At 40.4% G+C, this 15401-nt stretch overlaps 1 protein-coding gene across 2 annotated transcripts in view; it reads right to left on the bottom strand.

The window, feature by feature from the left end:
* iars1 (isoleucyl-tRNA synthetase 1) overlaps nt 1-15401 on the bottom strand; it is a 147308-nt gene that overhangs the window by 4213 nt on the left and 127694 nt on the right. For both annotated transcript variants that reach the window (XM_034166180.1, XM_034166181.1), the window contains exons 28-31: nt 12712-12807; nt 2881-3057; nt 2397-2517; nt 1918-2043 (exon numbers count right to left, since the gene is read on the bottom strand). In XM_034166180.1, coding sequence (XP_034022071.1) covers nt 1918-2043; nt 2397-2517; nt 2881-3057; nt 12712-12807 — 520 coding nt within the window. The remainder of the gene's footprint in view (nt 1-1917; nt 2044-2396; nt 2518-2880; nt 3058-12711; nt 12808-15401) is intronic.

Below are 15401 nucleotides of genomic sequence, written 5' to 3'. Positions count from 1 at the left end.
TGTTAAACCCCTTGAATTAAAGGTTAAAAAAAGTGCCCAGTATATACCCATATTAGTAGTTCACTTTCTATTCCATTGTACTTTAGTACAGAAGCAAAATTGTAAAAGTTGCATCACTGTTCAAATACTTATGGGTCTGACTAAGTAGTTAACTTGAGGTAGAAGTCATAAGTTGGCAGGAGTAAAGATGGGCCAACATTTGATGATATACAGTGCACCCAGAAAATGTTCCCAGGGCTTCACTTTTTCCACATTTTGTTACAGCCTTATTCTAAAACAGATAAAATTCATTTTTCCTCAAATGTGAAAAAAGGTTTGAGATTTTTGCAAAATTATTTTAAAACATTTTGTTAAAACATACACACACACACACAAAAAACAAAAACAACAAAAAAAAAAAACTAAGAAATCACATGTACATAAGTATTCACAGCCTTTGCCATGAAGTTCAAACTTGAGCTCAGGTGCATCCTGTTTCCACTGATCATCCTTGAGATGTTTCTACAGCTTAATTAGAGTCCACCTGGGGTAAATTCAGTTGATTGGACATGATTTGGAAAGACACACACCTGTCTACATATAAGGTCCCACAGTTGACAGTGCATGTCAGAGCACAAACCAAGCATGAAGTCAAAGGAATTGTCTGTAGACCTCTGAGACAGGATTGTCTTGAGGCACAAATGTGGCAAACTCCACACAGAAAGGCCACAGGTGGGAATCAAACCCATGACCTTCTTGCTGTGAGGCAACAGTGCTAACCACTAATCCACTGTGCTGCCCATGAATGCAGTTTGAATCCACCAGGGCTTTTCTTATAGCTGGCTGCCTGTCTGAACTGAGTGATCAGGGAAGAATGGACATGAGTTGGAAAGGCACATTAGAATCCTACATTAGAGTCAGCGAGGTGATTAAGAACCTGATGGTCACTCTGTCAGAGCTCCAGCATTCCTCTGTGGACAGAGGAGAACCTACCAGAAGGACAACCATTTCTGCAGCAATCCACCAATCAGACCTGTATGGTACAGTGGCCAGATGGAAGTCACTCCTTAGGAAAAGACACATGGCAGCCCACCTGGAGTTTGACAAAAGGCAAAAGGCACCTGAAGGACTCTCAGACCATGACGAGACAAAGACTGAACTCTTTGTTGTGAATGCCAGGTGTCACGTTTGGAGGAAACCAGGCACCATCCCTACAGTGAAGCATGGTGGTGGCAGCATCATGCTGTGGGGATGTTTTACAGTGGCAGGAACTGGGAGACTAGTCAGGATTGAGGGAAAGATGAATGCAGCAATGTACAGAGACAAACTGGATGAAAACCTGCTCCAGAGCACTCAGGACAATGCTGTGAATGTCCTTGAGTGTCCCAGCCAGAGCCCAGACCTGTATTCGATTGAACATCTCTGGAGAATTCTGAAAATGGCTGTGCACCGACGCTCCCCATCCAACGTGATGGAGCTGGAGAGGTGCTGCAAAGAGGAATGGGCAAAACCTCCCAAAAATAGGTACACCAAGGTTGTGGCATCATATTCAAGAAGACTTGAGGCTGTAATTGTTGCCAAAGGTGCATCGACAAAGTATTGAGCAAAGAGTGTTAATATTTATGTAAAAGTGATTTTAGTTTTTTTATTTTTAATAAATTTGAACCCCCCCCCCACCACACACACACACACACAAAAACAACTTTTTTCATGTTGTCATTGTGAGGTGTTGTGAGTAGAATTTTGAGGGGAAAAAAATGAATTTACTCCATCTTGGAATAAGGCTGTAATACAACGAAATGTGGAAAAAGTGCTATGAATACTTTCCAGATGCACTGTAATAACATGATTGATATTATATGACTGATCCCCCCCCCACCCCCGTCTTAAAAAGAAATTACTGCATTTATGTCTGTCTGAAGACAAACCAGGTCTCACCGATCTCACTGATAAAAAATCGAAGCTCTTTGTTATTTAATCCAAAGATGCTGCTGCACACATTCTTCAGCTTGTCCACATCCAGTCTGTTATCCCCTTTGGGGTTCTCCAACAGCACTACTCCTTCTGAACAAGAAACCAGTCAGGTAGGACAACTCACGCTGCCAAATAATTCATTTATGAATGAAATTCAAGTCTGAAAGGGAGAGAACTGATCTTTTATATGGGAAAAGCAAGTGGAAGCACAAACCATTTATTTCAGATTAAAGATTGGCACTTTCTAATATTGCAGATAACGGTGTAATCCAAATCCCAGAATCTGAGTGGAGAGGAAATTTGCTTTTCCAAGAACCAATGCTCTGCTTTTACAAAAATGCTAATTAAACAAAGCAAATGCTAATATTCCTGACTGTTTAACATAGCCACAATTCATTTCTGGCTACAAAAGCCTGAATGCATTGGCCTCTGCTTGTTACTACCTTGTTCATTGTTGTCAACCTTGACTTTGACATTCACAAAGATGCAAGCAGGTCCATTCAGAGCAGGCAGAGGGGCTGAAGTTCCCTTAACTATAGTCAGTTCCAAGTCAGAGCCTTTCAACTACAAAGAAAAAAAAAAACTGCATTTAAGAGTCAGTGAGGCGACTCACCAACTTTTCTTAAGTGTCCTTCAAACAAAAAGAAGAAAAAAAACATTAATTCCAACATTTACACACAGTCAGAAATGTAAGTAATATGAAAAATAATTTGAAAACTGCATTATAATAAAGACATAAAATATAAATGATAAACTGTGATAAAATGCTACATCTTTCATGTACAGTAAACATTCCCCCGTCTTTTCTACTACTTCTGAGGGGATCCGATTCTTAAAAATGGAAAGAAAATTGCAGTATATAAGCTGTCAGGTATGTTTAACTGTGATACAGAAAACAGCTTGGAATCATGCATTTGAGATGGCTACCTGAGTCGTTTCTTCTATGATGACAGTGGCAGTCTTGGGGACAGGGTACTGCGAAAGAGGAGCTTTGATGGTTGCCAGGATGAAGTCAGTGTGTGCCTGAATCACAGAGTCAAGGTATGCCCCTTCTGGCAAGCACCGGTAATACACAGTGATTTCATCTGAAGGCACCAAACGTCCCTAAAAGAAAAGTGAATAGCTTCAGGACACAAAAGAAGAACCCAGTGAAACATTAGTTTTCAAGGCAGTATACGTACTTTAGATGATATTATTATTAGTATTATTATATTTTAATAGTTGAAGTTCTAAGTGCCTTCATTTTCTACACCCTCTTATTTTATTTAAGGGTCATGGGGGGCTGGAGCCTATCCCAGCAGTGCTGGGGTGAGAGGTGAGGTACACCCCGGACAAGATGCCACTCAACTGCAGGGCCACATATAGACAAACAAACACAACCATACTCTCACTCCCACCTCAGATCAATTTAAAAGTTTCCAATTCAGCCAACCTGCCTGTCTTTGGAAGTGGGAGGCAGCCGAAGCACCCGGATGGAACCCACGTGAACACAGGGAGAACGTGCAAATAGCACACAGAAAAGACCAGGTGGGAAGAGATCCTACAACTTTCTTGCTGCGAGGAAACAGTGCTAACCACTAATCCACTGTGCTTGCCCTAGTTCTGCAATATGTGTAATAAACTTGGAGGCCACAAAGTGTATCAATAGTATTTATTAGAAGTAACTCCTCCTCCTGGGTGTGATACTACTTCAATGCAGGCTACATCACCAGTCATGACCGGTAACATTTAGGGCTGAGTGGACTGAAGCAAAGCAGATGAAGTGTCTTTGTCCGAGGGCAAAGACAGTTAGCATGGCTGGAAACTGAGCTCAAGTGTACATATTGGTGGCCCAATGCCAATACCACTGAGCTACTTGGTCTTCAACTGTACACAATTAATATTATTCAATCATTAACAAAGATTATATATTTTGGGTACAGAGCTACAACTAAAAAAAATATTTATGCAGTTATCCTCCAATGATGCTTAAAGCAGAATTTTAATACCTCTTCGACCACTGATGTATCTGCCAGATAACTGAAAAATTGTTGTCTGATTCAAACAGCTCAGGATGCAAGTTAGTGGACAATATGAGCTTTTAATCAAAGCCAAATTGGTACTGGAGATATTATGGTAAATGTGTTTTTTTTTTAAATACTATGTTTTGTTTGACCATGAGATCAGACAGGAGTCCCCATGGACTATGATGTTTACAGATGACATTGTGATCTGTAGTGAGAGTAGAGAGCAAGTTGAGTCTAGTCTGGAGAAGTGGAGATATGCTTTGGAGAGAAGTGGAATGAAAGTCAGTAGAAGCAAGACTGAGTACATGTGTGTGAATGAGAGGGAGCCCAGTGGAATAGTACAGTTACAAGGAGTAGAAGTGGTGAAAGTAGATGAGTTTAAATATTTGGGGTCAACTGTTCAAAGTAATGGAGAGTGTGGTAGAGAGGTGAAGAAGAGAGTGCAGGCAGGGTGGAGTGGGTGGAGAAAGGTGGCGGGAGTGATTTGTGACCGAAGAATATCAGCAAGAGTAAAGGGGAAAGTTTACAAAACAGTAGTGAGACCAGCTATGTTGTATGGTTTAGAGACAGTGGCACTAACAAAAAGACAGGAGGCAGAGCTGGAGGTGGCAGAGCTGAAGATGTTGAGATTCTCTTTGGGAGTGACAAGAATGGACAAGATTAGGAATGAACATATCAGAGGGACAGCTCAGGTGGGACGGTTTGGAGACAAAGTCAGAGAGGCGAGATTGAGATGGTTTGGACATGTGCAGAGGAGGGACCCAGGGCATATAGGGAGAAGGATGCTGAGGATGGAGCCACCAGGCAGGAGGAGAAGAGGGAGACCAAAGAGGAGGCTCATGGATGTGCTGAGAGAGGACATGCAGGTGGTTGGTGTGACAGAGGAAGATACAGAGGACAGGGTGAGATGCAAACGACTGATCTGCTGTGGCGACCCCTAACGGGAACACCCGAAAGACAAAGAAGAAGTTTTGTTTGACCATGACCAACATGCTCCAAAAATGTATCATCTGGCAACACCAGCCAAAGTAATATTGCCACGCATACATACGTAGCACAGGAGCGAGTCAAATACCCTGCTTGCATGGTGGACACAGGGTAATAAAGGTAGGAAAAAAAAAAAAGACAAAGGAAGAGATAGGTTTGTTTTTTTTAATCTGGATGAAAGGCAGTTAATTTTGACCATGTACACCATCACTCTCAACCTCACATTATTCAAAAACACTGAGTTCATTCTAATCTACAGTGTGCAGCCATGCATGTGTGCATAACCACACACACAGATCTTTTTAATGAGTGTGTCGTACATGCACACCATCCAATTGCACTGCGTGTCTCAAGGGCAGAGGATGAACATTAGCGAGAAACGGAAGAGCAGCGAATCAAGGAGGAAGATTTATAGGCTTTTTCAAGGTACTGACCCTCCCCTGAGGGGGTCACACAACGTGCCGTGCATGCATCTAAAAGAACAAAAGCAAAAACACATTTGTGAGCAGTCCAGTAAACAAGACAATGCTCATCTCTGTTAATCAGTGCCACATAAGGTAGCACACAAACCGACCACCCAAACAATGAGTGTATATGCACCAATACCATCTCCATCATACCCACTGCGTAAAAATAAATAAATAAAATAAAAAAGTAATTCCCATATCTGGGTGGAAAATTCCAAACAGATCTCAGTTTGAAATAACTGGAGGAATTTAGCCTGGCTGGGTGCCAGTGTACACCACTGCTGTTGGGGGGTGGAAAAAACAGTTTGTTGCTTGTGAAAACAAGGGACTGTTGGCTAATCCATCTTTACTCTCCAGACCACTTCAAAGCTCCTACATTACAATCTGAAGGGGGCCAGACTGTAATTAAGCTTCCATTAAGCCTGCCTTATTATGGAGAAACTTCTAACTGTGACGCTGCAGTGGAAAGATTTCAAAACTGCCCTGACAAAATTAGACTTGCACATAAAGACAAGAGGAGGGGGTGTTCAAAGAAACATTAAAAGATAAAACCCAGAGCCAATTTACTGTATTGGGTCTAGGACTGAAATTATTATTCAAGAACTTGAGTAATAACAATTTTTGAGACAAATTAAATGGCACTGATGGAAGTCAGGTATCGACAACAGGTTTAGTTATGTGGAGGAGTAGATGACTAGTGACAGCCTGCACTGATCCGTTAGCATATCATACAACCACCATTCACTGTTAAACATAACTTTTACAGTTTGTGTTTAACAGTGAGAATTTTGACAACACTATCTAGCAGAGGTAGTTAGACGACTGGGGTTCTCATGGATTAATGTCTCACCCGGACGGAGGTACTGCTGGCCCACCACCAGAGGGCACCCTGCCTGAAGTGCGGGCTTCAGGCACGAGAGGGCGCTGCCGCCACGGACACAGCCGGGGGTGACAGCTGTCACTCATCAACTCATGACAGCTGTCACCCATCTCCACTTCATCAATCCACTCCATAAAAGCCGGACGTCATCTCCACCTCACTGCCGAGATATCATCTACCTGTGAAGGTACTTTTCTCTGCTGACTTAAATCATTGAGTAATAACCTGAACTTCTTTGCAGCCGTATTCCTGTGGCGTTTCATTATCTGTGGACTGGCGTAAAGTGTGATCAGCGACGGCTTCGCTTCACACTCCAACCAGATAAGTGATTTAACAGGAGCTGCACGAGTGTGTGATTAGAGGTGGAGGTGACTTTCCACCTTCTGACTGTTTTTGTTACTGGGTGTGCACACACCCACATCTCACTGTTTGTGCTCCTTGCCAGCAGTACCAAATCCGACAGTCGGGGATGGTGATCACCTGGGAATTCGGGACTTGGTGGCTCCAGTATTCACCAGGTTCAGTGGCGGTGGAAATCGTGTGGTTCCGGCTTTTCTCGGAACAGACGTCTTCTATCCTCGAGCCTGCCCACACGTCACCTTTGTGTATTGACTGCTATCAGATTCTGTGATTGTCTGTATAATCGTTGTGCACATTCACAACATTAAATTGTTACCTTTTGGCTCATCTATTGACCGTTCATTTGCGCCCCCTGTTGTGGGTCCGTGTCACTACACTTTCCCCAACAAACAGTTTAGGATGACAGCAAGCAAAGAAAGGGCTGCTAATGCTGGCTAATGCTAAAAATAATAATCAAGGTTCAAGGAACTTTATAGTCATACCAACTCACATTTCCATGTTAGCAGTACGAAATTTGTACTCAGGTCCCAGTTATTTAAAAACATAAATAATAATTACATATAACCTATTAACTCATTGAGTGCGAGCCATTTTCAAAGTTCAGAACATCCCAGTGACAGGATTTCTTCAGCAGTTGAGTGTTTTTTCAAGACCCATAGAAAATTGAGTTCTATGTCTACGTCAACAACAAACATACAAGAAAAGAAAAGAAGTAAAGAAATTGGCTCAATGACGCGTCTTTGGCGCGGGGCGTTACTATCAGAAAAGGCGCGTTTTAGAGTCAATGGCATCGACTGAGTTAAAATGAATCAAAATAGTAACCAATATTATGACATTTAATACCAAATACAGATGCATAACTATGATATTGCACTGGGAATTAATAAAACCAATATTGCACATATATTGCACACAGGAAGTTTTTGCATATGGTCAATTAAAGTGGTTTAGTGCAGTTTATATATGACGATGTAAATTCTTATGGAGCACAGCTTGAGTTCAACAGCCTTACAGCCTCAGGGAAGAAGCTGTTTCTGAGCCTAGTAGTTCTGCTCTGAATGCTCCTGAACCGCCTGCCTGAGGGAAGGAGCAGAAAGACTGTGTGCAGGATGGGAGGAGTCCCTCAGAATGCGGAGAGCCCTTCTCCTGCACCGTAATAAGTAGAGATCCGAGGTGGTGGGAAGGCTGCCCCCTAAAATCCTCTGTGCAGCCCTGAGGTGAGCCAGTGCTGAGGGTGATGGAAGAGGAGATGGTATTGTGGATCCTTATAGTCTGTGGACGGTTGGTCAGGAAGTCCAAAACCCAGTTCCCCAGTGTGGAGCTCAGACCAAGGGAGCAGAGCTTCTGCACCAGAGTCTGTGGGATGATGGTGTTAAAAGTGGAGGAAAAGTCCAAAAAGAGCAGGCGGACATATGAATTCCTGCTCTCCAAATGGGTGAGGGCTGAATGAATCAACGATGAAATGGCATCATCAGTGGAGCGGTTCCTCTTGTAGGCATACTGGTGAGGATCTACAGTGACATCAATGGAGTCTTTGATATGGGTCATGACCAACCTCTTGAAGCACTTCATAACTACCAGAGTTAATGGCAGTCTTTAAGCAGATGGGGACGGCTGCCAAAGTCAGTGATGTGTTAAAAATGTCTGTCAGAACCTCAGACAGCTGGTATGCACAGTCCCTCAATACCTGCCCTGGAATATTGTCAGGACCTGCAGCTTTCTGGGGGTTAATCCTCTGGAGGGTCTTCCTTACATCTGCTGTGGTCACACTTATTATAATAATAATAATAATAATAATAAAAACAGCTATAACTTCACATGACAATCAAAGGAGTATCCTTCAAAAAGTTGAAGACACTCTAGAAATAGTGTATTTTTCTGTGTTTCTAACAAGCAGCAGTGGCCTTGGTGCCCCACCAGACCTGAAACTGACAAATCAGCTCATTTCAAGCTGCATATTATTTCAAAATCATACTTGTGTTGAGACAAAGAGAGAAGGAAGAAGTGACTGCTTCAGCTACATTTCATACAAAATCCTTTCAGTAGGTTTAAATCATAACATAATAGATCATAACCACTTCTGAACAATCACAAAATAATGGTTTACTTCTATGATTTAATACACTTCTGTGCAGAAACTGTCTGTTTGCCTCACTGGCAGCCACTACTTCTAATCAATCACACATCCAGCACTCACAAACCATCCAGCAGACAGCACACGTCTATAGGATAATACACAGGGAAAACAAAGTTGCTTATTTTTGATTGAAAGGGTTTGTCCTCATTATATAACCATTTATAACCGTCAATCTCCCTCTCACCACAATTTTCTAAAATTTTGGAAAAGGTATAGCGAGCAGCAATACGGTTTTAGAAAGAACTGCACCACTTCATTGGCTGTAATGGATTTCGATGAACAAATTTCCAACGCGATTGAAAATAAGCAATATACTGTAGGTTTTTTTTTATTTACATAAAGCATTTGATATTACAGATCATACTTTGCTATCGGACAAATTATAGAAGTATGGTATCAGGGGATTGGCACATGTTTGGATAAGGAGCTACTTACACAATAGGCATCAATGTGTCCACATGGATAAATTCTGAATTCTTGAAGATTACATACGGAGTGCCCCAGGGTTCAGTCCTTGGGCCATTGCTGTTTCTTTTGTATATTAATGACACATGTTTGGCTTCCAACTCTGTAAGTTGTATTTTATTTGCTAACGATACAACTGTGTTTTGTAGTAAGGATAATTTGGGACAGCTCCTGAACATGATGGAGAATGAATTAGAGAAATTTAAACAATGGTTCGATTCAAACAAATTATCGCTCCATTTTGGTAAAACTAAGTATATCATATTTGGCAATAAGTCCAGGAACTTAAGCAGAAATTTATTATTACATGCTATCGAAATTGAAATTGTAACAGATACAAAATTTATGGTGTTTTTAGTGATGATAAATTAAGCTGGAAAACACATTTATGTCAAACCTAAAATGTCAAAAGCCATTGCAATTCTGCATAAAGCACAAGACTTCCTCTCCCGACATTCATTAACCATTTTATATTATACATTACTTGTTCCATATATGACATATTGTGTTGAGATTTGGGGAAATACATACAGAACTAAAACTAAACCAATATTTCTGCTGCAAAAGAAAGCTATAAGAATTATCAGTAATAAACCATATCGTGAGTCAATGAATCCATTATTTGCTTGTTTACAAATTTTAAAATTCTGGGACCTGGATGATTACATCACAATACAAATTATGTATAAAGTTAAAAATAAACTTTTGCCTCAACATGTTCAGGACCTGTTTAAAATGAGGGACTCCAGCTACAATTTGAGAGGAACATTAGTATTTGAGAAATTAAAGATCCAAGCTACTGTAAAAAGTCATTGTGTTTCCGTTAAAGGTGTTGACATTTGGAATAACTGACCTGATAGTAAGTCCCTTCGGCTGCTCCCTTGTTTGCACTCGGGGTCGCCACAGCAAATCCAAGGTGGATCTGCATGTTGAATTTGCACAGGTTTTACGCTGGATGCCCTTCCTGAAGCAACTCCACATTACATGGAGAAATGTGGCAGGGGTGGGATTTGAACCCGGAACCTTCTGCACTGAAACCAAGCGTATTAACCACTTGGCCACCACCCCTGTATTACATTACTTGGTACCTTAGTTGGCTTTAAAAGGCTTTACAAAAATAATATATTTACCCATTATAGTTTGAAGAATTAGGTTTACCAATTTTGTTATTGTGCACTATCGATTGTTTGATGTGGTAAGAAAAAACTCCCTCTGAGGAAGAAAGCTCAAGCAGACCAGACTCAAAAGGGTGACCCTCTGTTTGGGCCATGCTACAGACATAAATTACAGAACAATTCACAAAACGAATATACAGGAAATGCTGTTGATGCACAGGACAGGAGGGTCGCCAGCACAAATACAACTCCCATCTCTGGATGGAGCTGCACCTTTAAAAGCGAGAAAAAAAACAGAATCAGGCATCAGAAAGACAAGAAATACTGTATAATTTGCCAGCATTAAACCACAACAGAAGAAATACTATGGTGATCGACAGCCACTAGCCCTAAACTTCACTAAAAGACCCAGAATTTAGGTAAAGTTGAGGCTGTGGCACGCTCCGTTTCCTAATAAAATTAATTAAAAGAGTAAAAAGCATAAAACAAAACTATGCCAGTATGCTAGCCATATGAAAGGGAAAATAGGTGCGTCTTAAGTCTGGACTGGAAAGTCTCCACAGAATCTGACTGTTTAATGCAAAAATGGGTGTAATGTGGTCGAAGTTTCTGCTTCGTGTCAAAAGTTAGACTGTGGTAAACCAGAAAATAGAACATTGCAGTAGTCCAATCTTGAAGAGATAAACGCATGGATCAGGGTCTCAGCATCAGCCATAGACAGGATGGGATGAATCTTCGCTATATTTTGCAGGTGGAAGAAAGCAGTCCTCGTAATATTTGTAATGTGGAGGTCAAAGGACAATGTAGGATCAAAAATTACCCCAAGGTTCCTCACTTTGTCAGTGTGATGTATGACACGAGCCTAGGCTAAGCGTTAACTGATCAAATTGATGCCGATGTCTCACTGGACCAAGAACCATCATTTCAGTCTTATCAGAGTTTAAAAGTAGGAAGTTTCTAGACATCCAACTTCTCACTGATGCAAGGCAATCTTCTAAGGATTTTATATGAACGAGATTACCAGCAGTTATCGGCAAGTATAACTGAGTATCATCAGCATAGCAGTGAAAGGTAATCCCAAAATGCCGCAATATGTGCCCAAAGGGTGCTATATAAAGGGAGAAAAGCATGGGGCCTAAGATGGAACCCTGTGGAACCCCAAATTTCATGTCACTAAGGTTAGACGTAGTGTTACTATACAAAACACAATGATAACGACTGGTCAAGTATGACGTCAACCATCCAAGGGCACTCCCAGTAATCCCTAAGTGAATTTCCAGCCTATCAAGTAGAATATGATGATCCATGGTATCAAATGCAGCACTGAGATCTAAGAGCACCAGAACCGTAGTGGTGTCCGAATTCATTGTAAGCAGAAGATCATTCACCACTTTAGTGAGAGCCGTCTCTGTGGAATGATATTTTCTAAAAGCAGACAGCAGTGGCTCAAAGAGATTATTCTCAGTAAGATAGTCCACAAGCTGCCGTGACACCACTTTTCCCAGAATTTTAGAGTAAAATTATAGATTTGATATCGGCCGATAGTTTTTCAATACACTAGGGTCAAGATTAGGTTTCTAAATCCGCTCTGGCGACCCCGAACAAAAAGGGAGCAGCTGAATGGACAACAACATTCATTATTTTTTATGGTATAAGGGGAGGGTATTTATAAGCTTTGCTTCTGCCCTCACCCTTTTGGCCACACGGGTTCACTGTATGTTGTTCTTTTTATGAGTTTGTTATTGTCTTTGTTGTGATTCATCTGTGTGCCAAATAAATAAATTCATTCAATTCATTCAAAATATTTTGCTGCGTTACAAGATGATATCAATTATTATTTTTGAGTTATTGTGTTAAACTGGAAGGGATGGACGCATATATCTGTCTACTCCCTGCATTATAGAAAATACATGTTTTAGCTTTCCAAAGCCAAGGAATTCTATGGAATGAAGTCTTGCATACATTTGCAAGGGACTGGCATGAAAGTTGAAGTTAACATAAAGTCATCTATTTTTTGTCTTTTCATTTTTGGCCAGAGTTTTTTTTTTTTTTTTAGCCCTCCCAATTTCAGGTTCCAAAGCTGCACTATCACAGACAATGCAAGCCATAAAAGCAACAAGCAATGCAAGTACAAATGATATTTTTAATTTAAGAATGAGATGTGGAACTGTCTCAGCACTATGCTGGACCCACCCTGCCACAATTCTTAATATGTGCGTTGGCAAACTGTTTCAAATTTGTCATTATATTCATTAACCACTGGATTGCAAAATTCATTTGTGGTGTGTGAGGTGACGTGCTGCATTCACAGCTGACAGAGCTCCTGAAATAACTGTCCCACCTTCTTGCGTAGTTTCTGAATGCGGTTGATGACCTCTCTGGCAACGCCTTCATCCACCATGGACTGGTCGGGGCTGACATCCAACAACATCAGGACCTTGATGGAAACAGACCAAAATGTCAAATAAAGAGTTTAAGCAAGACACTGGTCAAAAAGAAGATGGCTTATCTTTAAATCTTGAAGAACAAAGCTGCCTTCATCAACAGACCTCAGCCCATTTCCAAATTTCAAACTGAGATTCAGGTAAAGAGTGCAGTCTGGTTGTTTCAAACTTGTACATTTTGTTCTGCTTTCCAAAACAAAGAATAAAGGGAAAGAAAAAGAGACTTCCATTTTTTTCCTGACACAGTTCAGTTTCAAGTGGTCTTACAAGTGACTAAAAGGCTGGAAACACAAAGTCAGTTATTTGAAAGTTTTTATGACATCATGCTACATCATCGAGGTATGTTAACCCACACTGGAAACAACATAATCAGGTTTATTCCAGTGACTCAATGCTGCAGCAGCTGTTGAGTGTCATTTTTAAAATAGCTGGTTAGCACCATTACATGTGTCTACAAATGGACACCATTACATGTTGTAAATAATCACAGACGGAAAGAAAATAGCACTAAGCTGTGAACGGTGCTGCTACTGCTCTCTACTTCTGAATGACTTTCAATTGAGGAACTGTTAAAATACAAGAGGATACAAAAGCAAATGTCTGTTTTAAGTGTGTTTCACCCTCCAGTGTATGAGAGAAAAATTTCCATACTGATGTGCAGACACACGTGTTACCATTCAAGGAGATACTTTGTTATGTCTCATAGTCACCAGACGGAATGCACGCTTGGTCAAATTTTATCTATGTAAGGTCACTTTGTCCATTTGTATGTGCACCCAAACATAAGATGAAAATAAGAAAGTGATGCTGATGGACCCAAAAGCATAAGACAGTGAACTTCAAATGGAAAAACTATTGATTTTCATTTCATATTCGTTAGTGTTTCATATGTTACAATATTAACTTGATATATTCCTAATAATCAATGTACTCATTCTAAAAAAAAAATGCAAAAAAGTTACATTTTCAAAATCACTTATTTTAATTAACTGAAATTCTTTGATAACTAGAAGAAGGAAAAAGTGTGCCAGAAAAAAAGAAAAGTGTGAAAGCTGATCCCAGTCTCCTCTATTCGCTCTCGAGAGGTGTGCAACAGGCGGGTGCACATAGTACACACTCACAAACAAGGAATGGGCCACTCAATGTCCCTTCTTCACTGCAGATAAAAAAAAAAAAAAGGAATTTTGAGGAGAAATTTCTGACCAGTTGCCGATGGTGCACATTTTTTCTGATGGTGTACCCAAAAGTACATTTGTTAGAAATGACCTTATGAGGTACAGAAATTAATCTTATGGTGATAATTCTGGACCTTTGTTAATTTTTTAAGGTACAAAATCATTGGTAGTCATGTTAAAAAGTACACTGTTCATACTTTGCTGGTGTAGAGCTGAAGCAACACTGCACTGTTTCTTTTTAGGCTGATTCCTGCAAATTGATTTCTTAGTGTATAATGCTGAGATATACTGTAGTGAGGAAGAAGGTAGTTTAATCATTATACTTGTATGTTTTGTCTTTTATTTCCCCCATTCAACATACTGTAACCAGGATACAAGTTATTAGGGGGGTAAAATGAGTATCTCTTTATTTTTTCATTCAGCTTCAGTGAAAAAGTTCAGAAATGTATGAAATAGTTTACAACAGCTGTAACAATATATTCCCATAGTGCTGAAGTATTAACAGGTACCGCAGTTTTACACAGAATAGATACAGAGAGAAAGAATATCATGTCATGATGTTTCAAAATTACTTTCTGCCACCAGGTCAGTGCTAGAAACTGACAAACAACATGAACACCTTAAGATGGCAAAAGTGCATTTTGAGAACAGGATGTCTTACGCTGGTGTCCAAACACTTGAACAATTGAACTGTACTGCGTAAAATGGAAAAATGTTAAAATTTCACAGAGTTGCGTACAATAACATTTTTGATAGGAAAAAATGAACAGTGTGTGAATAACAGAGGTGCATGTTAAACTGGAGATCACCACCTCCTAAAAGATTAAAATGACTGTCATGTTCTGGCTGAACAATGCCAGCACTGAAGTCTTTACCAATGGGAGACGGGGAAGGAAAGAGGTGACATGCTGACAGAGAAAACACACAAATCCAGTCAAGAGAAGAAAAAAAAAATCTATTTGAGAAAGGAACAGGAAGACATGACAGATGGGGAATGAAAACTGTAAAATCAGTGGCAGAGAAGAAGAGTAACAGGGAGAATTAAAAAGCAAACACAATAAACTGGAATTAATGCGCTGCTGGGTGATGTGTGCAGTTGGAGGAGCACTGATTGGAGAGGACCCGTGGAAGACACACACACACACGTGCTAGTTTTCATTGAGCTGTGAAATTGCTTCATATATCACACTCACGGCAAAGAAACAAAGGTATTTACAATATACACCTTTACAGCAGCTACGCAGTATTTTTAAGATCTTGCTACGTAACTACGTAACAGATTTGGCAGTTGTGACCATTGGTGACCTTGGAAAGTAGGTCAAGGCCACCAGCCTTCAAACCCATGCGAAGTACTCCTCCAAAGCATGTACCCACCAAATATGAAGTTTCTGCAAGCAATGGGTGCCAAGCAA

This window comes from Thalassophryne amazonica, chromosome 3, assembly GCF_902500255.1.
Source record: "Thalassophryne amazonica chromosome 3, fThaAma1.1, whole genome shotgun sequence".
Classification (NCBI taxonomy): Eukaryota; Metazoa; Chordata; class Actinopteri; order Batrachoidiformes; family Batrachoididae; genus Thalassophryne; species Thalassophryne amazonica.
The sequence above is the reverse complement of the archived record's forward strand: the minus strand, read 5'-3'. Positions and strand labels throughout refer to the sequence as shown.